This window comes from Strix uralensis, chromosome 9 (assembly GCF_047716275.1).
Source record: "Strix uralensis isolate ZFMK-TIS-50842 chromosome 9, bStrUra1, whole genome shotgun sequence".
In the NCBI taxonomy this organism is placed as follows: domain Eukaryota; kingdom Metazoa; phylum Chordata; class Aves; order Strigiformes; family Strigidae; genus Strix; species Strix uralensis.
The window spans coordinates 15,400,744-15,425,171 of NC_133980.1; the positions used below are offsets into that span (position 1 = coordinate 15,400,744).

Below are 24,428 nucleotides of genomic sequence, written 5' to 3' on the forward strand. Positions count from 1 at the left end.
ACTTTTTTTCTTTCTGTAGTGTTATCCCTGCTATTTCTAGAGACTTTATATAACTTAATTTTCTTTTGTATTTCATAGCTAGAAAACAAAGTAGCAATAATTGAAATTGGGCTAGCAAAAAAATACTGCTCGGTGTCTTCCCATTAAGATTGTTGCACTGTATACAGTGTGGGTTTTTACAGTAATTTCTTGAAAGTGAGGAAAGTCTGGTTTGCTTGATTTCTGTTCTCCAAAATATATCTTTTTGAATTTGCTGGTTTAGTTGGTCTTCAGGATGTGTCTGGTGCCCTGATCTAATTTCAGGTTAGCTGGTTTCCTCTCAGAAGGAGTTACTGTGTGTTGGTTAAACATGAGAAAATGGGTGTGTTCTTCCTTTTCAAACATCTGAACTTAGTGTTGGATTGGGAGGCACTAGTTTTAACTGATCACTTAAAGGCATTATTATCTAGCTTTTTTAAGCATGCCACTTAAATGATTTTTTTTTTTATATAGATATTAAAGTCCGTCCTAACACTTAAAAAAAAATTACTTGATTTTTATCATACTGTTGTAACAGGATGGCTTTTTGTTGTAGGTGTTAACACATTTATTTAGGCTGACAGATTTTGTTAAAGTGAGTTGTTCAAGTCATGCATTCCTGTATATAATGGTCTATCATAATTGTGTGCTATAGTTCGTATATATTCAAAACAAGGTTTTTAATTGGCCCACTACTTTCTTTGTAGTTAGATTTATTTGTGTCCATTTAAACCAGGATCGTTAAATGCTTTAGCCAGACATCTTTAAATAAAGTTATTCTGAGGATAAACTTTTGTTTTTCAGAGTACTTCAGTGTATTTTTTTGAGAATTCCTAAAAATTACAAGTGTTTCTTGAAAATTCCTGGGAAGTGGAACATTGAAAGCGATACTCTGGGCTATTGGAGCTTATTCAGCTGCTCACACAGATACCTGTATCATATAATAGTTTTCAGACTGATTATGTGCCATACTAAAATAAAATTAGCATTCCTCTATTATAAGGAAGTTCCAGGTCTTCTTTCTCTGGTGATTAAAAATCTTTTAATTTCTTGGATTGTCCTTCCTTGTGGTAGCCATGGTGCCTGCATCAGTTCACTGTATTCCATTAAACATTCAAGTGAAGACAGTCTTATCTTCATTTGGATTTGCACATCCTTTGAAAGTGGTTGCCAGTGTTGTCACCTCTTTCTTCACCCACATGGTAGCGGAGGAGACTCAGCAGGAACAATGCCAGGATGCTTGGAGGAGCAGGGAGCAGGTTTTAAGAGACAACGAATAGTAAACCAACAGCACAAAGGGAAAATACAATGATAGTACAAATAGCTTGTGAGACTGGAACCTGAGAGAATTGAGGGACTTTGAACAGTGTCAGTTTTAAAATAACAAGGATAAAAATTGGAACCGGTTGGAAGGGTTCTTGAAGCATTTGGGAGTGAGAAGCCCAGAGAGATGTGGGAGTTAGGAATTGAGAAAAGGAAGGAAGCAGGAAAATAAAGCTGCCATTTGGTGCAAAGAGAGGGGTGCAGATTGTTTGGCCCATGAGGAAATCAACTGCAACTTGGTCATTTATTTTGCTAAGTCAAAGAGCAGGAAAGTGTATGGTCAGTATCTAAGAGTAAGTTCAGTTTGTTTTTAACCTTCTCTTATTGCAGGAGTTGTAAGTGTAAAGCTGGAATTTTCCTGACATGCTAAATGCTTAGCTATTCAGCCTTAACGTTGTGTTATATATTTGTAATATGTGTATATCTGAAATTTTGATTAAGTGGATTTTTACTGTGTATACACGGGAAGCTGCTTACTTTGGAACGAGGCAGACCTGAAGGGGTGGCTTATTTTTTGCATCTGTAGGGGTGAGTGATTGCTTAAGCTATTTAATTTGATCTGTCCTCTTAAAGGTTGCATCATTCTTCCAGTATCTGGAGGTTTATTGCACTGAGCATTTCCTGCATCCTTTGCAAAATGCATGTTACCATTTTTCTAGACCAGTTGAGATTCTTGCCCACCCTCCTTTTTTTAACACTTGAAAGATTGTGCTGTTGTTCATAGATGTAGGGATGTTTAAATGACATCAGTCATCATCTTTCAAGATATCACATATATCTTGTTCTTACATCTTTCAATAACTGCAGCTTTTTTCACCAGCTGTTCATTTTGGGTAGATTGACTTTGAGCTGAAAAAACCCTATAGAAATACCATATATGCATTTAATAAAAGTTGCTGCTCTTGGGCTGTTTCAGGTTTCTTTAATATTTGCTTTTAGTCTTTAATTTGGTGTATGGTGTTGGTGTAGGGTGCCTTGTTTTTTAAAAGAACTCAAACTTTAAAAGTATGTTTAATACTGTTATGTTCTGGGGTTTTGGTTCATTTTCAGGATTTAGTATTTTCTTTTGTCATTATGCTTACTTATATTTAAGGATCACAAGAATGTCTTGGAACAACTAAGTTGCAAGAGCTTTGATCTGCTGTTCAGCTTGTAATTTTGATGATAGTTGCCAGTAGTTTATGTTGCTGACAGCTTGTTGACAACCAGTATGTTAACATCTCAAAATGATTTGAGTCAATGTTTTGCTCAAAATGCCATTTGTAATCTTTTTCCCTTGCAGCTTATGTGCCAGTAGCTTTCCTGGTTATTATTTTAATGAAAATTCCTGAGACCAAAATTCTACTAGTCTGATCGTGTATGGTAAACCTGTATGAAGATCTTTGAGAGGTGGATTGGATCTGTTTTAGGATCTTCAGCCCATTTGACTGAAACATTTTCTTTGATTTTTGCCCGGTTTAGAAACCTTAATGTACTTCTGTTTTTTTCCCTTTATCAAAGAGGAATATTAACTTGGTGCAGTGCTATCAACTTTAGCCACTGTTTCCCTTCTTTTGTACACTGTTGTATAATGGTGAAGGGCTTCTGTTGTGAAACCAGCCCACAAAAAGCCTCACTCTGTCCATTGGCATGAACAGGTTTTCTCTTGGACCCCAAAGTCTCAATGCTCTGTACTGCAAGGTGAGTCACTTGGTATGAATAAGCAACCTGGATATGCCTTACTACTTTGTGTTCTTTGACGTTAGCACATTGCTGGGGATGCACTGCTGTATACAGCATGGTTAAAGGTAGTTGGTTGTCTTCAGTTTTAGTTATAGTCTCCAAATCCATATGCTATTTCAGATTTTTTTTTAAAGCTGTTAAATTTGAATCTTGTTTGTTTTAAAAAGTTTTTCTAGTTTTTGTTATTTTTGACATTTTGTCGGTGATTTTTAGCCCACAGAAGCTGTTCCTTCCTCTCCTCCCATTGTCCCTGTGATCCCTGTCCCACCAGTCCCTGCTGAGACCACTGTCATCCCATCCACCATACCACAGGTTTTTATTCTTTTTTTTGTTAAATTTGTTCAACTTTTATTTAATCAATCTATTTCATTGCTTTGTTTAAATTCACCTTTTGGTACTCTCACAGCTTTGAGTTGAACTGTGAAATAGCTGAATTAGTAATACACTAGTTTCTTCCTAATTTTTCTTTGTTTTATAGCAGCTTTTAGTCCATTTAAAATATCTATATTTTCATATGGAAGTGTATTAGTAAGGTGTGAAATAGCTAAAGAAAAAACCTTAAAAGAATGGAAAGAAGCAATAGGATATTTTGTGTTCAATAATTTTAGAGTCATTTCATCCTTACTAAAGCATTATTGCCTCATTTATTTATAGAAAAAATGTTTCTCATCTCATATACCAATACATATGTCTTTCATCGATTGCACTTGCATGACATTTCTCATGTTCTCTGACCATTTGCTGGTATTAGTGTCGTTTGGGGCATTTAGAATACAGAAGGGTTTTTTGGGGGGATTTTTTTACCCCTCTGTTCCTAACATATTTGGCTCATAAAATGTGCTTCCCTTCTGGACCTTCAACCTTTAGGTCACGTAATGTCAACACACAGGGAAAAAAAAAAAAAAAAACAACCAACAAACAACCCTGTCAAGACAAGTGAAAGTAAACATGAGTTAACATTAATATCTTGCATATAACTCGAAATATGTGATTTAGGATAGGTAGCAGTTATATTTTTGCATATAGAATGGTATTCTGCTTTTATTTTTTTGTAACTTTCAGTGCAAAAATCTGAAATGAAGAGTGCCTGCCTTCTGAAAAGATGGGTCACTTTTTGGAATTGTTTGGTGACAGATATTTATTAACTTTAAAAGGGAATTGAGCTATCCAGAATAATACTAGGATATTTTTGTAGTATTACACATCAATGTTTTTTTTGCTTAATGTCTGCTTTCAAACTAGGTGGCTAAACTCACAACAGTTAGTGTAGTCTTTTTTTATCTCTGCTACACTGTTAAATTTTACATAATCCAGTAATTATCAAAAGTTTTTCCACTTGATTATTTTATTGTGCAATTTCTAGTGGGTGTGCATTTACATGAATCTGTCACCCTTACTTTTCCCAACAGGCAGACCAGAGATTTTGTTAGTTTAAGAAATATTTACTTATAGAGAGATTCTGCCCACATTAGGATTTGAGGCAGACTATTGCAAGCGGTGGACTTCTATTGTCAGCCTTGATGGATAAAGATAACTGAGTCTCCAGTAGCATTTACTTTCAGGGAATTGCCAATAGGCTAAACTTAATTTAAAATAATCAGTGCCGTATGTAGTTATATGTTCTTTGACTGCCTTTGCTGTGACAGTATTTCTGTCCATTGATGATGCTGAATTACAAGCAGAAGAGTAAGAGTTGAGCGGTTTGTGCCTCTGTCTTCTGAGTGCATACAAGTGTCTACAGGAGTTAGCTATGTAATTCTGCATCATTTGTGATTCCAAGCAATTAGAAAATACCACAGAAAGTTCTAATCAATTTTGGATTTGGCAGATGCATTTTTGTGCAATAGATACTCTCTATTTTGTTAATCACTTTACCCCTTAGGCAAGTCCTTAGTCGGCTTGTAAACAAACTTGTCAAATGTCTTTTAAATATCTGAACAAGCCCTGGCACAGAAGTTTGAAAGTGTTAGGTAATTTAGAGAACTCTTGCAAAACAAACTGAAATACAGGTCTTCCTTCCAAAGACATTTGATGTTTTGAGATAGATGTTGCCCTTTGTCTTTGCAGTGTCTGGGCATACCTTTGGAATGCCTGGCACAAAGCTTTTCTCCTTCCCGCTTGGAAATGATGGTAAATTATTGCTTCTTGATGGAGAATTCAGATAAATGTGAAAGGACTATTAGGAACCATCTTTTAATTTAGGAAGGTGTTGGCTAGTTTGTGTCTCAAACATACTGCTCACATAGAAACCTCAGCTACTAATAGCAATTTGCTTTTAGCTAGTCTTCCTCTTTTTTTTTAAAGACAGTAAAAGAATACCACTTGTCAACCTGAAGAAAAAGATTCACGGGAAACCAGCTTTCTCTGGCACTGCTTTTGTTGAATATACTTGGATATTACAGAATCCTAATATTAATTAAAATAAATTCCAAAATTGAGTAAAATGTAAACAACGTAACTGAACTTTCAAAATTAATCCTAGTTTTGTTTTCTATTTATAAATCTAAAATATTTTCATAGTTGATACACAAATATAAAATAAATGTATTTATGCTGGTCTCTTGTAGATCAAGTGGAGATTAGACTCCTAATGCCTCATATTCAGTCAGTTTCTTTTTAATGCAGTGTATTGTTTTGTTTTCTTAAAAGTGTGTTAATTGTAAAGCTCTTACAGAGATGGTGATGCATAATTTAATTGATGGGTACAGGATCTTATTTTTAATTTAATCTTATTTTAATAGAACTTGCACTTGAATAAGAAGCAGAAATTGCAGTGTAATTGAATAGCAGAAAATGGTTGTGAGGGATAGCATTGTTTGTCAGAGATTTTTATCATGATAATAATAACTGGTACTCGATTTCTGTACTGCATAAAGTGTGCCCATGCTTCTACTGAGAGAATTGCTGGGTGATAAAGGTGTTTGACGGCATCTTGACAGAGCCATAAGTGTCATCCTTTTTGTTTCTTTTTTTTAATAGTCTACTCTGTTACCTTGCATAGATACCACCTGGTTTTAGTACTTATTAAATGATACAGGCCTAATTTCTGACACAGCAACCTGATAGCAGATTCATGACTCCTGTCTAGTGATGGTAGATTATTCATCTCGGTCTTTCATAAGGAACTTCTGAGTCATTGCTTAGTTCCTAGCTTCTGGAAACTTTTAAAAATTATGAATTCTTCAGAAGTATGCTGTTGTCATGGTAATGAAACTAAAATGCAGAATATGAATAGGTTAATGTAATTGTCCTGTAGGTCTTAGGTTTATCTTTGAATGAGTTTAATACTACCTTCTATTGCAGCCTGTTAAACTGTCCCTAAATTTACTTCCATGCACACATAAGAGATTAAAAAAAAAGTCTTAAGTTTAAAGATAATGGATTTTTGTACATATTTAAAAAAAATCTCAGCTTTATTAAAGCTGTAAGGAAATTTTGTGCCACTGAGTTTGTAGGTCCCATTGAACTTAATGCATCAACAGTATTTGTAGTCTGTACACTTTTTTGTTTGTTCTCAGGGCAGGCTAGGTACTGCCTATTTTAAAGGCAGATAATTGATGCAAAAATAGGAAATCTGTTTATTTGGACGTATTTCAGATAAATGTCACCAGTCTGTACAGATTTTCTTTCAGTTGAAACCACATTTTTCACAGAAAAATTCTCAGTAACATCAGAGAGTAAAAGTGTTAGCTTATTCTACCAGTTTCTGGCTAGCAAGAATGCTATACTGTTTCATATTTCTGTAGCAATAATCCCTGCTTATGGCTTGTGAATCTGTAACAATGTTCTGATGGAATCACATGCTGCTGGGCGGTGGATTAACGTCTGCTGTGAATTTGCTTTCACAAGTCAGTTTTGTAGATCCTTTCTTCCATAAGTTTGCATTTCTGTAAGTTTCCATTTTGCAGGTTGAAGAGGGGAGTGGAAAAAAAAAGTGTTCCTGGTAGGAAGAAAGAGAAGTCAAATCCACCAAAATTTGGTTTTAAGATATTGGCTGGTAAAGCAATTTCTGAATGTCATACTACAAGTATTAGGGTAACTGACATCATGTCAGGTGATTGCATGACTCAGTTGTTCTTTTGAAAAACAAGGTAATAAATGGCAGAACTTGTATATAAAATATGAGCTCAGAGTTCTGGAAGAGTGTGGTTTTGTAGCATGAAAGCAATTTGTTCAGGGTAGAAAAAAGTGTGTCAGAAGGTGAATTTTTGAGATTCTCAAGCTGAGGCTACCTTTTAGTAGAACTTTGAGAAACAGCAGATTAAATGTTTTATAATTATCATTAGTACTGCTTTCTCTTATGCTGTATAATTTTTTAATTCTTTTGTTAAAGGCAAATCCCCCTCCAGTGCTGGTGAATACAGATTCTTTGGAGACTCCAACATACGTAAGCCTACATTTGCTTTCAGTTATAACTTCAGATAATGTTTTATGTATGTGGTTGTGTAGGTCTGTTGTTACTGTTTAATAAAACCTATTTTACCTCTTCGAAGGTGCTTGATTTCATCAGCTGTCCTGATGGTTATTTGAAGTCTTTACATAGCTATTTCATGAAAAAAAAAGTTGTATATTGCAGGTGAAAGGTTCTGAGTACCACTATGTGACAGTGCAAAACATGGTTCTTTGAGGTTCCAGAGGTTCAGTGTTCAGAGAACAATCTGTTTCTTCAACTGTGCAGACAGACGCTTTAATATTTAATGTGCTATTTCCGTTGCACTTTGCATAAAAACACTTCTTCATGCAGTGGCTATACTTAAGATTTTAGTGCTCTAAATGCTCATAAAAATGTGTTTTGAAACATTAAGGTAATAAGTGCAGTTATGTGGAGGCTAAAATTTGTGTTTGACAGTGTGTGTTTTGTGATAGGAATACCACTGGCAGATAGAGACTTTGGGATGTATGTAAGTTTGGCATAGGTTTCAGGTCTGAATTTTCCTCCTGTACCTTCCTCCTACAGTTACTTATGTATCCCACTTGCTTGTTGTTTTACTGAACAGTGTTAATGCCTGTACTAGTTGTTTTATATTGTGTTTATTCTAAGTACTGGTATTGGCAAGTAAAGAGTAAATCTTGTCCTTGTCAAAAAGCATTCATAACTTAGCAGCTTTGCTAGAAAGCAGCTAGAAAGACAGACAAAAGCATGAATTAACAGTTTAAGCAGAAGACAGAAGGTTAGTACAGTGACATAATTGGCTCATAGATGAGTACCGAGCAATAATGATGCCTCCAACTAAAAGATCAGAGCAGTAGCCTGCAGTGTGTGGCCCTTTTATTGATGTGATGCAGATACTGTTTAGAAATACTGAAGGTAAGGTGTCTCCCTGCACACACAAACTAAACCAAGATGAAAAATGATTAATAAATATGTATTCCCATTTCAGAAGGCCCCATCTGATAGAGGCATGTGGAGGACAGTAGATAGTAGACACAGGAAGAGAAAATAGCATTAACAGAACAAACTGGCACTCAAAATTATAAGCCATCTAAATTAGCAGTTTGTAGTGAACGTAAAACAAACAAGCCCATAACTGTCTATAATCTAACCTACTCTGTAAGCATAGGAAATTGGGTACAGGAATCCCCTTCTAGGTCCCCGAGTAGCTAATCTACAAAAACCTTGACTATTAAAATTTTTCTGTTGAAAGAAGAAAAAAGGCAAAATATGAATCTAGAAAGTCATCAAGGAACAAATGGTCAAGAACACAGCTCTTGTTATCTGCATCATAAAACTGCTGAGGAAGTATTCCCTCTTAGGACTCAAACTGGGTTGGAAAAAAAAACAGCGAGCATATATTTTATTCTTTGTAAAAGCCCAAGGAAATGCACACAAAATTCAAGTTGGTGGCACATGAGAAGATTAACTATACCAGAGAAAATAACTGTAGTACGGCCAAAAGGCTCTAACCAAATTCTGCTGAACTACTAATAGGTTTTCAGATTCCAAGAAGATTGCTGTGGCATAATTACAGCATTTGTATAGAAACTTCCTTCATCCAGGGGAGGTCCCTGCAAATAAAGCTTGACTTAGTGGATCTAAGAGCAGTTCAAAACTTGCAAAAAGTAGAATAGGACAGTGAATTTTATCATCTGATGTATCCTTACTCCTGTCTCTGCTAATGGAGGGTTTGTTAGATAAAATCAATTCAAAGGTAAATTTAAAAAAAAAAAAAGAAGCTATAGAACTGAGCTAAAGCAGAAGACAATATTTGCTCCTCTTTATCTAGATGATATTTTAAAATTGGTTTACAGAGTTTTGCACGTGGAAATAAATAAGAGACTGCTTAAATATATTAGGATTGGCTTTGTTTTGCCTAATGGTAATGAATAGGGAGATGATTAATGTCCTTGTTATTTATAAAAAACAAACAAACAAACAAAAAACAGAAGAAGAAAAAAGTGCCACATACTGATCAGTCATAATGAACTATTTCCCAGGTACTGTAATGCTGCATGCCTGGTTCAGTTAGCACATGTTGTAGATAATAGCTCAAGGAGTAAGCTACCATAAAGACTTCATCACAGGGCCTTCTTTTGTGTTTGCCTAGAAATAGATACAGTTTCATGTATTCAGAAGGTCAAGACCTCTTTCCTTTTTAATGGAGAAATATCATGTGTTCTTTTCCACTGAACAGACTACTAAGGACATAATCATTTTTGAGGTACTGCACAAAGATGATGATAATAATCTGTTACGTTTGGAATGGACATGGCTTCTATTGTGTTAAGGGGAGATATGATTAGAGATTGAGAAAAAACTTTAGCGAGGGATATATGAGCTTGATATTAGCCTGTGAAAGTTGTGGCATCTCCAGCTTTTGCAGCTTTTAAATATGTTAAATAAACATATGCAGAATGAAGTAGACATGATCTTAATTTTGTTTGGGGTGAATGAAAGTCCCTTTCTTAAGTCTCTGCGGGAGAACTGTACAGATTTTAAAATGCTTTCTTTTATACATATATTTTGTATCTTTGTAAAATCTTGAATAGTATGTAACAGAAGACTACCAGATACAGAATATCTTAATAGAAAAGATTCTTTGTAAAATAATAGAGTAAATGTTTCATCCTAAAAGGCTTGAAATAGCGAATTGCCTGTAGTCACATGTTGTATATGCTGCTGTAGGTATCTGTGGAGGAAAGAATTTGAGTTCCAAGATATCTTAGTAATGGAAAAAAAAATCTTAATGTTACTTTAATATTAAATATAGTTAAGTATTTGATATTTATTTCTTTTCACTTAATTTAGATATTTCTTCTGTTACTTGATTCTGTGCTAATTCCGTAGGCAGCAAAGAAAGTGGGTATCCTTTCTAACTGAAGAATGACAAGGCTTCTAGTATTCGGGTTTTTCATCTAGCTTTATAAAATATTCTTATAAAGTCTTCTGGTTTTGGTCCTGTTTTAATTTGTTGATCTTTAGTATATCTGTAACATGATAAATAGTAATCTAAACAATTGTTAAATGTTGCTTTAGAAGGGTCTTACCCATTTCTGGTGAGAAATGGTGTAAAGCATCAGTCTTTGATTTTCCTCTGCTCTGTGAGGAACAGCAATTCGAAAATACTGCTCTGTTCTTCTATACAATTTCTTCCCTACCCCATGACCCCTTCCTTTTCTTATGTTTCAACTTGCTACATGGCCTGAGGAACATCTGAGAATCTCAAGAGCATTTTTTTGTTTTCTGGCAATCAGAAGCAGAGGGCCTCTGCTCTACAGTATCTGTGTAGAACAGTCCGCCCTCTGAAATCTTAACTTTTAAACTCATACAGCAAGAGTGTCTGATTCATGTACAGAGCAGTATGAAAATCACACGTCCCCTCTGAGCTCAGTGGTCACTGTGAATCAGCTGAGATTTGATGGGAGTGAACCTCTAACTGAGCAAACTGTATCATCTAAAGTGTAAAATTCTCTGTAAGTCTCACTCTTCTTTTATTATAGGTCAATGGCACGGATGCAGATTATGAGTATGAAGAAATTACTCTTGAAAGGGTAACATTCTAAATGTCCTTCTGTACTCTGTTTTAGATGGGATTTATGATACGTTAGAATGAAAATTTAACCTCTTGATACTACTAAATGGCAATCCAAAACAATCCTCACTGTTTTTTTTTCTCTAGGTAGATTATTTAGCCTAAAGGAAAAAAAATACACCCAGTTGCTGGAGTAGGAATAGAAGTTTTTATTCATATGCTTGAGCATTAAGAGTAAAATGGGGGAAGGATCTCCCTGGGACATAGTGCATTTAATGTTGTTATCTAGGTTTGTAGAGAGTAATAACAAATTATGATTTTGTTTCCTATATTGCCATTTATGAAAGGCTTTTATTTGTACCGTTAAGCTTTAGATTGTGATTCAGGCTTCCACTTGAGATTACAAGTGACACCTTGTCATATGCATTGCTTTGTTAGGTTTACAACATTAAGATCTATCTCAGCTCTCTTTTCTTGAGCTGCACTGTTAACAAAAAGAAAGGGTTGCATTTGATACCTGTGCAGTTCTGGAGGTTACTGAGAGGGTGAAGAGGTCTTGCAGTTGGTAGTAAGGGCAGGCAACCTTTGAAGGGGAAATGTCAGGCTGAATCTCTGCATCTGTGAGGGTATATTACATATGTGACACAAATTTCTTGGGGGCTTCTCTGGGAAAAAATAATTCATCACTAATATTTTAATGAGGAACAAATATTCATATGAATAATCTCAAAGATCTAGCTCACTAGAGAGGGAAGTTTATATCTAGTTTATCAGGCTCACTTCAATGAGAAAGCTGTGGTGTTGGAACTGTATCTCCTACAGTCACACAATGACTTATGTTCTCCTTCTGTGAAAATAAGTATAATTACATCTTACATATGGTTATATGTAGTATACTGCTTAAAGTGTCTTTTAATATTTTTTTTAATCAGTGAAAATTATATGGATTTGATTCTATATTGAATCAAATAGATATACTAGACTATCTTTTTCCCCCAAAAAGAAATGTGTAAATTTTTTTTCCCCTCTACCTTTAGGGAAATTCAGGACTTGGCTTTAGCATTGCAGGTGGTACAGACAACCCACATATTGGGGATGATTCAAGTATTTTCATTACAAAAATTATAGCCGGGGGTGCAGCTGCACAGGATGGAAGATTACGGTATGATGACTTTCTGTGTTGGGTTGCTAAATGTTTATTATTATATTTTCAAACAGTGGATAGAACACTTTTTGTTACTTTTTTGTTATCATGCTACATTACATTTTAAATAAGTTTTTCTTACAGAAGTATTTTGTAAATAATGAAAAAATGTTTGAGTAGACCAGTTGTGGGGTTTTTTTTTCCAACCAATAAGATCTGCAGTTAAGTGAAATTAAGTGAACTTTATCTTTTCTATTCACTGGTATAAATTGATTATGCCATATGTTCTATAGTCCTTAACAGACAAAGGAAAAGCTTAGGTAGGATAGGTAACTCTTCATTATCCGTGTGCAGATTTTCTGATCTGTAAGATAGTTGAGCTTAATAACAGCCCTCTCTTACGCTGTGTTTTAATTTTTCAAAGATATTACATATCTTCAAAAGCAAATTTTTATTTGAATTAATAGAGTACTCCTTCTCCAGTATACCCCATTTCCTTATTTAATTGTGGACTGATACTACTACTTAACTCGTAGTGAGGAAATGTTGGCATATTACTAGATGGTAGCAAGTGATATTTGCAACTTCCCTTGAAGAGTAATGTTTGAAGTTAATAACAAATTGCATTAAGAAATTATTTTTCTAATCCAGAACAGTCTTTAAATATACTCCTGTATCACTGTGTGGAAAAAACCCCACATCCGATTGTAGGACCGTTTTTTTTCTCTGTTGTCAAGAACTGCCCTGTCATTTTTAGTGCAAATGCCTGATGCGTTACGGTTTTTAGTCCTAATAAGCTTATTTTAAGGCTTCATTTTAGCTTGTTGGCCATTGTCAGAGGTACATCTGACAGAACATGGTGGCAGGTGAGTCAGGCATTGTACTTAGTGTAATGAGAGCTCAGTGTTACTACAGCAACATGTTAAATGGAGTGGAAGGCCAGCACTTAAATAGCTCGCGTAAAGCAGGAATGGAGGTTGACTTGTTCGTATCATGGCTTAAAACTAGTGTGTTCTCATTGTGTGCCTCCTAGTTTCTGGATTTTTAAACTCTTTCTTATAGCCCTAAACAAAAGGTAGTTTGTATGAAGCTGTCTTCAAAATCCTATTTAAATATGAACACACACAAGACGGTGTCCTCTTTGGCTGTGAACAAAATATTCCCGTTAAATGTTTTCTAGTGATCCTTGTTTTATTTTTAAGCACTAGTAATTAATTTTAGAGCATTGTCTTGATTCAGTATAGTTTTGAAGCAAAATCTATGTATCTTAATGTGTTAACATGTATGTTAGTGTATTGTAGATAAAATATTAGGCTCTTAATGTATCCTCTCTGCTATAACGCAACAGCTGAACATGAATGTTGCTATCTCTAGGGTTAACGATTGTATTCTACGAGTAAATGAGGTGGATGTTCGTGATGTGACACATAGCAAAGCAGTTGAAGCATTGAAAGAAGCGGGATCAATTGTACGATTGTATGTCAAAAGAAGAAAACCAGTCACAGAAAAAATAGTGGAAATCAAACTTGTAAAAGGCCCTAAAGGTACGTAGGAAGTACAAAGCTTCTGTTTCACAAAAAGGATAGACTGGATGATAGATTTCTGCATTTATTTTTCAAAATAAAATAGTACCTTGCATATGAAGTTCTAGGAAACGCAGAATAATGAAAAATAAGATAATGGCATCTCAAATGCTCCTGAATTTTCATCCGTGTGTCTTGAAACTGTTCTTGTAGAATGCATTCTTTCAAATAATAAAATTGTGTTTCTGATAGTATTTAGTAATTTTTAAGTATGTTGTAAATGGGAGTAAAATATTTCATTGAATTACCTAGAAAGGGTAAGAAATTAAACAACATTTAGAGAAAGTATTATTTTGTTTTTATATGGGTAAATGTTGGACAATGGTTCTTTAAGTATCAGTGGTGATGCTATAGTTGTGCTGTGTGCATCTGTCACAAGACATGAAGTAAAACATTTAGCTTTTGATTTTTCAGAACTTGTGTAAATGTTACATCTTTTCCAGAACTTGCTGGAAAATTGTGGAGTTCACTTTGAAAGGCATCCAGTATTGCTTCAGCCAGAGCCTAATATTTTTTTGTAGATATATATGTAGGTGTGATACAAATAGCATTATTATTGATGTAATAATCTGAATCTAATGAATGCTAAAAGGTTTCTTGAGTAATGACTTTATCTTCAAGCAGGTCTTGGTTTCAGTATTGCTGGTGGTGTAGGAAATCAGCATATACCTGGAGACAACAGCATCTATGTAACCAAAATCATTGAAGGCGGGGCAGCACATAAAGATGGCAAACTTCAGATTGGAGACAAACTTTTAGCTGTAAGTAAGAGCTGTGTTTTTTCTAATGGTCATTCACTTTTACACCCAGTAAGGGCATGGTTTACTTTGTGGTTAATCTGCCTGCAGTGGAGTGTTATTTCATAGAAATCGGTAAAAAAATTGATGTAGCCAGGAAATCAATGATAAAAGTTAAATCTGCAGTGTTCAACACCATCTCATCAGGAAATCTGAAATCTGTTCTCAGCACAATTTTCATGCAAAAACTGTATTAATCAGCATGTTTATTTCTGATGCCTGCTATTATTTTTCTGGGATCTGAGTGACAGGATTGTAAACCAGCATACAATGGGACTGTTTCTCTTCTCAAAAAAGAGGAATGGAAAGGAACTCTGTGTACTGTGAAAGGTGCTAGCCTGTAATGAAACTGCTGCTTACATTGGATTTCAGTGTTTGTAATGCTTTTGAATAGCTTTTTTTTTTTTTTTAAAGCTTAAAATACTTCAAAGTTGAATTTTCTATGCACAAAGTAAAAATAACTTCTGGCTTCCTTAAATTCCATCCAGAAATGTAGTTGTCCAGGGCCAGGAATTTCTGAATGAATTTCTGAATTGTAAACTCAACTCTTGTAAGGTGTAATTGCTCCACCCTCCTACCTCTACCAGGCAGTACCTGCTTCTGTAAGAGCTCTGAGTGCATCTCAGTACATGACAGCAGAATGTGTGCCCTATTGCTCTTCAAACAGTAAGAAACTTGACTCTAAATGTGTAGTGCAGAGTTTCCCATTTTCTGTAAAAAGAATTTTTGGGTAAGTTTGTCACTTACAAATACAGAGCTGGGAAAACTGAAGCTACTTAAAGATGAAGAATCCTGGGATTATCCCTTTAAAGAATCCTGCTTTTTTGAAGCATTAGGAATGAGATCTTGGTGTTACAATGGATAGTTCTAGGCAGATTGTTGCATGAGAATTGGGAGGAAAAGAGAGAGAGAGAATGTATTATGTTTACTATGAGCTGCACAATAAATATATATCTTCATATACCATGCAAATTCACAAACCCAAAGATCCAGCTGCTTGATGATAATGCTGTTAATATTTGATGTTCTTAAATTTTAAAATCTGCATCATAGGAAGTGGTTTGATTATAGGACCTCCCCACAATGCAAGGGCACTTGAAAGCTTCCTTTTAATGGCGAACTGCTTTCCAGTGTTATAATTTGTCACCTGCACAAGAAAATTTCATGCTCACTTATTTATATCATAAATAATACAGAAGGTTTTAAGGATTTTTTTGTTAGAAATATCAAACTTCTGCAACAGATTACTTTGTCCAGTATTACTTTATCCATTAAAAAAATTTGCCTGACAAAATTTTAAGTAATTTTGGATTAATATCAGATACTGTTTCAGGGATGTAAGGAGCATATGCAATATGCTATTGGATATAGTAAATATAGTGTCCTAATTTATTGTAGCTGCAATCATTCCCTTAGTTCTGTAAGTTAGGAAAGAAGTGAGTAAAATGTCATCTATAATATCTTCTGATTAGCTGAATTTCACTTAGTCAAAGTTTTAGTCACTAATGTAGAGATAAGCCTCCGTATTTTGCAGAGTATAACTTTCTGTGTGTTTCTGTTGTACTGCAATTACCAATGCACTGCAAAATGACTTTTCAGTCACCAGGAGTGGTAGGAATTTAAATCTGTTTAAAAAAAAAAAGTAAGAGGCTTTTGGAAAACTTTTAGGAAACTTCTAGAAAATGGAAAGAATATATTTTAGCAGTAGAGTTTTTCCCCCACAAACAACAATTGACAAGGTCCAATTGTTTTTACACAGTATATAAAGTTAAGTAATCAGAAGAAAGTGTCTTTGGTCCCTCAGGTTCAGTGCAGTACAAACCTTATTTCCCATGTTTCCTGGAATTACCTGCAGAAGTTACTTCTCTCTTCAAAATATGGAAGATAGGGTCAGCAACTCAGTTTACTGAGGCTTTATATGAGATACTAATTTTTAAAGGATTTTTTTTTTTTTCAAACTGAAGTGCTAGTGTTTCACCTTAATAGCAATAGTTTAAAAAATATGTTGCCTGTAAAGTTAAACTAGTTCTTGTTACCTGGCATGTAAATCAAACACTTTGGGGTCTTCTCCAGTTTTGATCCCTACTTTTGACCTCTTGCAAGAATATGTTGTCCCATTATAATATCTAGAACTTAATTATGTCATTACAAGATCATGTAGGATTTATTCTTATTAGAAGAACCTTTCTTCTGTTTAATGCTTGCAGTAACATATCGTGTCAGTGCTGTGATTGTGCACGCTTATGGCATTTTGAGCGTCGCATTTGTCCCGTTAGTTTTCCAAAGTCATGTGTGCCTTCTTTACAATGTTACACTCGATACAGTTTATTGTAATCTTTGGATTACAAATGTCTTACATTTCACAGCACTACAAATCATCTCTCATACAACTTTTATATAAGCAATTATATCTGTGGCACGTGAATCCTAATAAAGACCCTCAATGCCAGAGTGCTCCAACACCTTTCAGTGAATGTCCTGTGAAAAGGTACGTTTTTCTGTGTTGAGAATTTGTTTATTTTTTCTCTTTAGGTGAACAGTGTTTGCTTAGAAGAAGTTACTCATGAAGAAGCAGTGACTGCCTTAAAAAACACATCTGATTTTGTTTATCTGAAAGTTGCAAAACCCACCAGCATGTTCATGAATGACAGTTATGCCCCTCCTGACATCACAAACTGTAAGTTCAGCTGATTTTTGTGATGTAATTAATTTTTCCTTTAAGACTTTAACATACCCTGGTTTTAGTATTTTAACAGTTTCAAGCTTTTTAAAATTATACAGTGTGAAAACTTGATGTAGGAAGGTTGATTCATCAGGAAAATTGTGTGCTGAACAGAATAACATCCGATAGCTTCTTACTGAAAAGACAGCAAAAATGGGGTTAGCGTGTTTCCGTGACTGCTGTGGCCTAGTCTTAGTGGCTCAATGTTTCTGGTCCCTTGCTGATGAGTACAAGGAGAACATGTGCCTCATTCTCCTGGAGCCTGTGAAGGATAACAAACAATGCACTACATAGATGTTCAGTGTCCTGTGAACTGAGCAAAAACACAATACTGTTTCAGGTAGACATTAGTTATGTTCTGACTTACTTTTTTCTCTTTTCCTGCTTTTTCGTGAGCTGCATGTATTTGAATAAACTGGACTGGGAGGAGGGGGAGGTCTTGACCTCTGATGCCTGCCTGTGAATGTGTTACAAAATTCCATGTTAATTTATTTGAAATCTTCCTTCAGTTTTGACATAATTGTTGATAATTCAAGTGGAAAACCAGTGAATGTTACATTGAAAATACTTACAAGAATTTCTTGTTGACAAGAGGGTACTATTTACAAGAGTCTTTTTGAAGTCAGACGTCCAAATCTGAAAAGTTCAGGGTTGAACTACAATGCAAAGAAGTAATTGAATTGAATGTACTGTTTCTTCAAGAGGGATATTACCGCTTAGTGTTTGGAGAAAGGGATGGGAATAGTATAACTGTATCTTTCCAAGACTGAATAGGTGGACTTTTCTGGATGACCAGTTTTACTCCTCTCATCACATGAAATGGTTCTGGAGACTTATTTTAGCGTTGTTTTGTTTTGTGCTGTTAAATACAAGTAATCGATATGTGGCACCAATGTGTTCAGATACTACTTCACACGAGAAAAGGAACACTTTTGGACTAAAAAGCCACTTATGTAATCTAAAGCAGTATGTAAACTGTTTCTGTGTATGTATGTATTACTGTATGTAAACAGTATCTAAAACTGTATGTAAAGAACAACAAACAGAAGTGCAGCACAACGAAGGACTGAAGTACTTATAAACCCATCATTTATTGGCGATAGCTATGGTATCTTTACATCTATTTGTAAACTTATTGAATTACGATTTGGAGATAATTAGGTTTTATGTCTTCACTGTCTTATTAGAAGAAAGCACTTGAAGGCTCCATTCTTTAACATAAAGCTAATTTTCAGCCTTCACTTACTCATCCACAGTTTTATACTTATATATATGGTTAGAGAGCAGTCATTTTCCCTTGTGGTATCTAATTTGTCCAATAATTCAACCTTTCCCATTGTTTCCTTGGAAGGCAGACTTCTTTTTCTCTCTGTTGTAACCACCCCCTTCATATGTTTCGCCTTGAACTCAGATTTCTGGAACAGAAGTAACCTGATTTGTATGTAGTGTTCCTCGTAGTATTGCAGTAATGCAATTAGACTGCTGTGGATGGTGATGTGACAAACAGAAGTTTGTCAGAAACTTATTTATTACTACTGTGTCCTGACTCGATCACTGGGATACTTACTTTATGAATCTTTTGTGGGGGTAATGGCAAAGCCTCAAGAAAGTTTGGGGAGAGGAAGGGTAGAGAAGGATAATTTGCCCAATTCTAATAATCAATGATACCCTGATATTGGCAAAAGTCATACTTATTAACTCTTGCTCAGTGTCCCTAACTATTAAAAAACAGCTTGGAATAAGGCTTAGATGGAAAAGAACAAGGCACTATAGCAATTTAGAGGACAGATGATCTCATTTGGGAGGAAATCTGAACTGAAACTGTTCAGTTTGTATGAGTGGAGGAAGGAACCTGTAGTAGGATTTGACAAACCTACCCCTTCACTAGGTAACCATAAAGGAATGGTTGGATATAAATGTAGATTCTCATTTTGAATTTTTATGTGCTTTGATACTGTTCGTTAAATGATACTTTGATCTTAAAAAGACTGTCTGTAGACTCAAAAGTGAAGAACAGAGATACCAAAATCAGCGTGGCTGATTCTCAGTACTGTAGTTCAGTAGGTTTTTAGGTAAGTGAGATCAGACAGCTGAGCGTCTTGTTCGAAGCAGCAGTCATATTTCCTCTTTGACTACAAATTGGTGTTCTCCTTTGGGTGATTATTTTGTGTTTATATTCACGTTGTCTGTAGCAATATGTACTTTTAAAGGAATATTTGTTCTAGCAAATGGTCTAGCAAATTAGGATCTGTCATAAGGGCATGCTGCTGTCCTTCTCATGCAGCAAATTATTTTCTCTCAAATGGTGGATGAGCTGGAGACTCAGTTCATTAAAGTTAATTGCATCATAACATAGAGCCATAAAAGAGACAGTGGTATCTTCAAGAACACCTTCTTACCATGTCTGTTGGCTCTTGAGGAGAGTTCTCTCAAGGGTAATCCCACATGATTGCCATGAGGATGTGTACTACCATCTTGCCTTGAGTCCTTAATTTCCCAGTGTACATGACAGTCTCACATCCATTTTATGGAGGTAAATGCCCTGGCCATACATGTAGGTCCTCTTTTGTCCCATTACAGTCATCCCTGCCAGGTTTCTCTCCATTTGGCTGCTCCCCCTGTAAGTGGGACTGTGCACCCAGTATTCTGTCCTCTGTGTGAAGTGGCACTTCTGTCCACCGAGGAGTGAAAAGCCAATCTCCTGAGCTGTCATGCCCCTCAAGCTCCAGCAGCTGCTTCTGGGAACCTTTCTCCTCCTGCTGATGCATTTTGAAAAAAATCACACAAGATTTCTTAGATTCCAGCTGTCTGTCTGTCTTCTGTCGTTCGGTGACCTTTGACAAGGTTTGTGCACTAAAGTGCTGTACTTCTGAGTAGATTTGCTGGGGTTTGTTTCATTTAGCTTCAGCTTTAACTTTCAGTTCTCTGTTTGAAGTTACTCTGGTTTTTTTGTGCTGTTTCTGGTGGACTTTTATCAACTGTTAACCAAAGAACATTCTTCTGCAAAGTGCTGGGTCCTTTGATGAAACTTCAGTCTGTTTCTTTTCCTTACAACAGGAAAACCTTTCCTACCCAAGGCTTCATATGTTTGTGTCTCTGTTGATCAAAGTGCAGCTGGCTGTTACTGCAGCTGGCATAGAGACTCTGGATATATTGCCTGAATTTTGCACACAAAATAGATCCAAAGGTCTTGCCTGAGGTGTTTAATGGCTTAATACAAGGAAATCAGTTTAGCCTTTTCCTAAATCTTTCACTTATAAGAAGCAACTGCATATGGCTAAGATGCTAGATGCTATTTTTCTAATACAGGGCAGAACAAAAGCTTTTTCAGTACCCCTCGATATTTTCACATTTACGATGGAAATTTCAAAGGGAGATACCAATCTCCTTGAAGGCTATTGCTTCTTTATAAAGGAGTACTATAACTTTGCAGCTAGAAAGCCTTCACTTTCTGTAACAAGCTGGTGAATTAGATAGAACTCATAGCAAAAAATGGTGGCTCCTGTACATAGTATTTTAGAAGCTGATGTTTTCAGAGCCACCATTCCAAGGTTTGTTTGCACCTTCGTTCTCATCTCAGATGAGACCTCCAAAAGTGGTGCTGCATTTAGCAGAGCAGGAGCTTTAGGTTAGAGACTCTGAAGAGGTTTTTCCAGATGACAGATATTAAAGAGGTATTTTCTAGAATCACCTGGATTGTGAGTGTTAAAACACTCACCAGTCTTCCTTCTTTACCTACTTGCCTGCAGCTGTTTTGAGACATGTATTTGCAATCCTCCTTCATATTTCTGTCCATCAGAATTCTCTTATCCAAGTTCTTAGGAGTTCAGGCCCATCATAAAGGAGAACGTACTGTTTATTTCACTACTGAATCTCTTAAATCCACACAGAGGCTGCCTATGGACATGTCCATTACAAATGATGTTAAGGTAGAAACCCTCTTTGCTAATTGAGTGTATATATAGACTGCTCACTGACCAGAACTCCCCTTGTCGTTTTTTTGGGGTTTTTTTTAATGTATGTGGGTTTTTAAATACCCATTTTATCAGAAACATCTAAAAGCATAGTGCACCGTACTTACCACCTTGGTATCCGTATTGTCTGCAGAACATGCAGTAGGTTGCTTGCTATGCTAACTTTTGTGAACATGGTAGTTCACTCAAAAGTCCACAAAACACCAAATTCAGAGCTAACTATACTGAAGAACTGTTTAAGAACCAGGTTTGTAAATTTCAGTATCTAGCTTTTTTGCAAAATCTGTTTTCTTTTAGAACTCCTGTAGTAAGAGTACCAGCCACACAATAGTACAGTCTTGTCAGGTGGTGTGATGGTACAAAAGATGGACAAAGTAAGTTAGCATCCATATAGATAATTAAATCATTTGATATTTGATATATCTTTGGGGTTAGTGTCTTTGAATCAAGGGATGTTTGATCGAGAGGTTTCTGAGATTCTGATTTATGGCAGAATTTATTGAGAAGAGTACAGATCCTGCCAACATTGTGCACCTGTGGCTGAAAATTGACCTCCATCATTTGATATTTATCAGAGTGAGTGAACGGCTTCTGGCTGCCCATGGGGGAAGTTAACGTTGAAAATCTCGTTAAAGAAGAGTTGGGGCTGTCTGACACCTGAGCATTTAGCAGGAAATGAATGTGGAAAAAATGGCTCATGGTTATGTGCTGTAGCTCTAGAGACTGGTATGTGTATGGGGGATGAAAGCTTGACCGCAGAGTCTGGAATAGTTGATTGATATGCCTGTTTCTATTGCTTCCGTGAGATTTTTCTTTTAACCCTTGAGGTGTGTATTGGTAGTTTAAACAGTTACTTTACAGTGATCTCTATTTTCTGACTCAAGAAGAATGGAATTATGAAACGTTGTTCTGTCTGAGCACGTTGTCATTTGAGTACTGTTCTCCTGTGGGGCATCCAGGGTCTGAAACACTGAAAGACAAGAACTTCCAGTACAGGAAACATGGAAATTCAACAAAAACCCCCTACATTGATTCTATGCAGAGGAGCAGCAGCACTGTAGGTGGGGTGGTCCTTGGGACCAATGCCGCCCAGCTGGCTAGCACCATTTTTTGGTGTGTTGGATAATCATAGTTACTAGTCTTCTGTAGTAGGTCATATGTCAATAGAGATTGTAAACTGCCTCAGTAATCTGTATATAAATGTTGGTCATTAAAGGATTCCTGGAACAAATGTCCAGTAACTTGTTGGTATAAATGCTTTTAAAGTTACTCTGTTGAAATATTACTAAGAAGATCTAGAACTTGCTGTTTAAAAACACCACCATTATCTGTACAGTGTATATTGTAGAATATCAGAGTCAGAAAAAGTGTCTACACAGTTTTTGAGACAGAGGGCTTGCTTCCTATCCAGGTCTCCAGACAGTAATGATGCATTTTTGTCTCCTAGTCAAATTAAAAGTATTTTTCCTTTGTGTGTGTGTGCATTGGTACAGTATTTCCACTCTGCATTGAGAAATAAAATACTGCAAGGTAGGGACTAATCAGTTTTCTCACTAGAGACACGAATGCCTTATCATTCCTTAAATAGCATAAATATGGGAAGAGAAGAATATGTAGTAACAGTAAATGACAATAAGGTTTTAATTTATTTCCCATTTTTGAGATTGTACTGTGATTGGTGCCTTCGTTTTGCAGATGATAAGAAAATAATAGGAGATCTTCCTTTTTGTGTAGAACTGTTACCTCAAGGGGAGGTGGATTTGGAAATGGAATTTCTTCTTAAGAGTCTTTGACTTCTCCTGTCAAAGCAAGTTCATTTTATGCATGTAATTCTCTGTTCATCCAAAACACAGTTCCTTTATCAGTTAAAACTAGTAAAAATATTTACTTGGAAATAGAAGCTTAGACCTGATTTAGGATTCAGAAAGTGATGGCTTGCCCTTTATTTCTGTCATGTTCCTCATGAACGTTCTTAAGGTGTAATCTTCAGCTAAAACAGTTCTAGGAAAGGCACAGGCACCTTTTTTTGCAGGAACTCCGTAAAGAGCCTTTTTATGCCTTGTAGGTTTGCTTCCATAGTGCTGAGAATACCAGCCTTGAGAAAGGACCTGACTTTTCTAAGCCAGTAGCATATGTAGAACTTTATAAATGATGTAGACAGTGCTGATGGGGAACAGTCCTCAGCTTGGAAATAATGAACTGTTATATTGTGTGATAGCTGAGTTTTAGTTGCATGGTGAAAGGATACAAAATTTAAAGAGTAAGAATATGTGATAGTATTAGATGATATGTATGTTTCTGAATATGATGCAGTTAAAAGCTTTAGGAACCTTAAAAACAATCAAATGAAAAAGTACTGTAAGTCAACGACCATAGAATTTGTTATGAAAAATCTAATTACTCCCTATAAAATATGCATCGGTATAGCTGCCACTGACTTGTTAAAAGCAACAGTAAATTCATTTTGCGAAATGAGAAGATTTAGTGCATGAACAGAATGTACACAGCTGCTATACTGTGCTACAGTTGTTTAGGGTTTTTTTAATCAAAACCCATTTTCCACTAATTGGAAAAGAGCTCAAAGTCTGCATTCCTTTTTTTTGTGCTTTAGCTGTAAAATTTTCTGAGGAAAACCAAAGCAACTCTATTTATGTACAGTAATCATTTTTTAAAGTATCACTTGCTTTAAACAAAAAGTATGTACAGTGACATGGGAATATACTGTTGTATTAAAATATGTAATTTTTTTCACTGAAAAGTAAATATTGCCGTATGGTTTGGTAATGATTGTGAAATCTGTTGCCAAAACTCCAGTGTGGCTAAAAACCAAGTTTTGAAATTGAGAGTAAACTGTCCAAATCTGTTACCAGTGCATAGAAGCTACACAGTGTGCGGGGGCAGACAGAAAAAAATCAGTAGTGGGATCTACAGTTGTTGAATCCTTGCAGGGAACAGAAGGGTGAAGGTGCAGTGTACATGTGTTACAGCTGTTCTAAAAAATGGTTTTAGGAGTCATGTGTCTTGAGTAACTCATAATTATTAGGGAATTCTCAAATATGAATGCTTATGTTGATCATTTGGTTTTAGCAAAAGCAGTGTTCTCTTTGCTGTAGACCTCATGAAGCTAACTTGAGGAAGCTTCCTTTTGTCTGTGTTGTAGAAGGGGACAGGCTAC

The 24,428-nt window shown here is 35.7% G+C and overlaps 1 protein-coding gene across 20 annotated transcripts in view; it reads left to right on the forward strand.

The window, feature by feature from the left end:
* The window catches only part of DLG1 (discs large MAGUK scaffold protein 1), a 169,302-nt gene that overhangs the window by 96,707 nt on the left and 48,167 nt on the right, over positions 1-24,428 (forward strand). For 9 of the 20 annotated variants that reach the window (XM_074877519.1, XM_074877503.1, XM_074877504.1 and 6 more), the window contains 7 exons: positions 3,277-3,375; positions 7,397-7,450; positions 11,002-11,052; positions 12,071-12,195; positions 13,552-13,721; positions 14,385-14,521; positions 17,090-17,234. In XM_074877519.1, coding sequence (XP_074733620.1) covers positions 3,277-3,375; positions 7,397-7,450; positions 11,002-11,052; positions 12,071-12,195; positions 13,552-13,721; positions 14,385-14,521; positions 17,090-17,234 — 781 coding nt within the window. Of the gene's footprint in view, positions 1-3,276; positions 3,376-7,396; positions 7,451-11,001; positions 11,053-12,070; positions 12,196-13,551; positions 13,722-14,384; positions 14,522-17,089; positions 17,235-24,428 lie in introns of those variants that run through there. The other 11 variants (XM_074877520.1, XM_074877507.1, XM_074877508.1 and 8 more) reach the window with 3 other exon arrangements.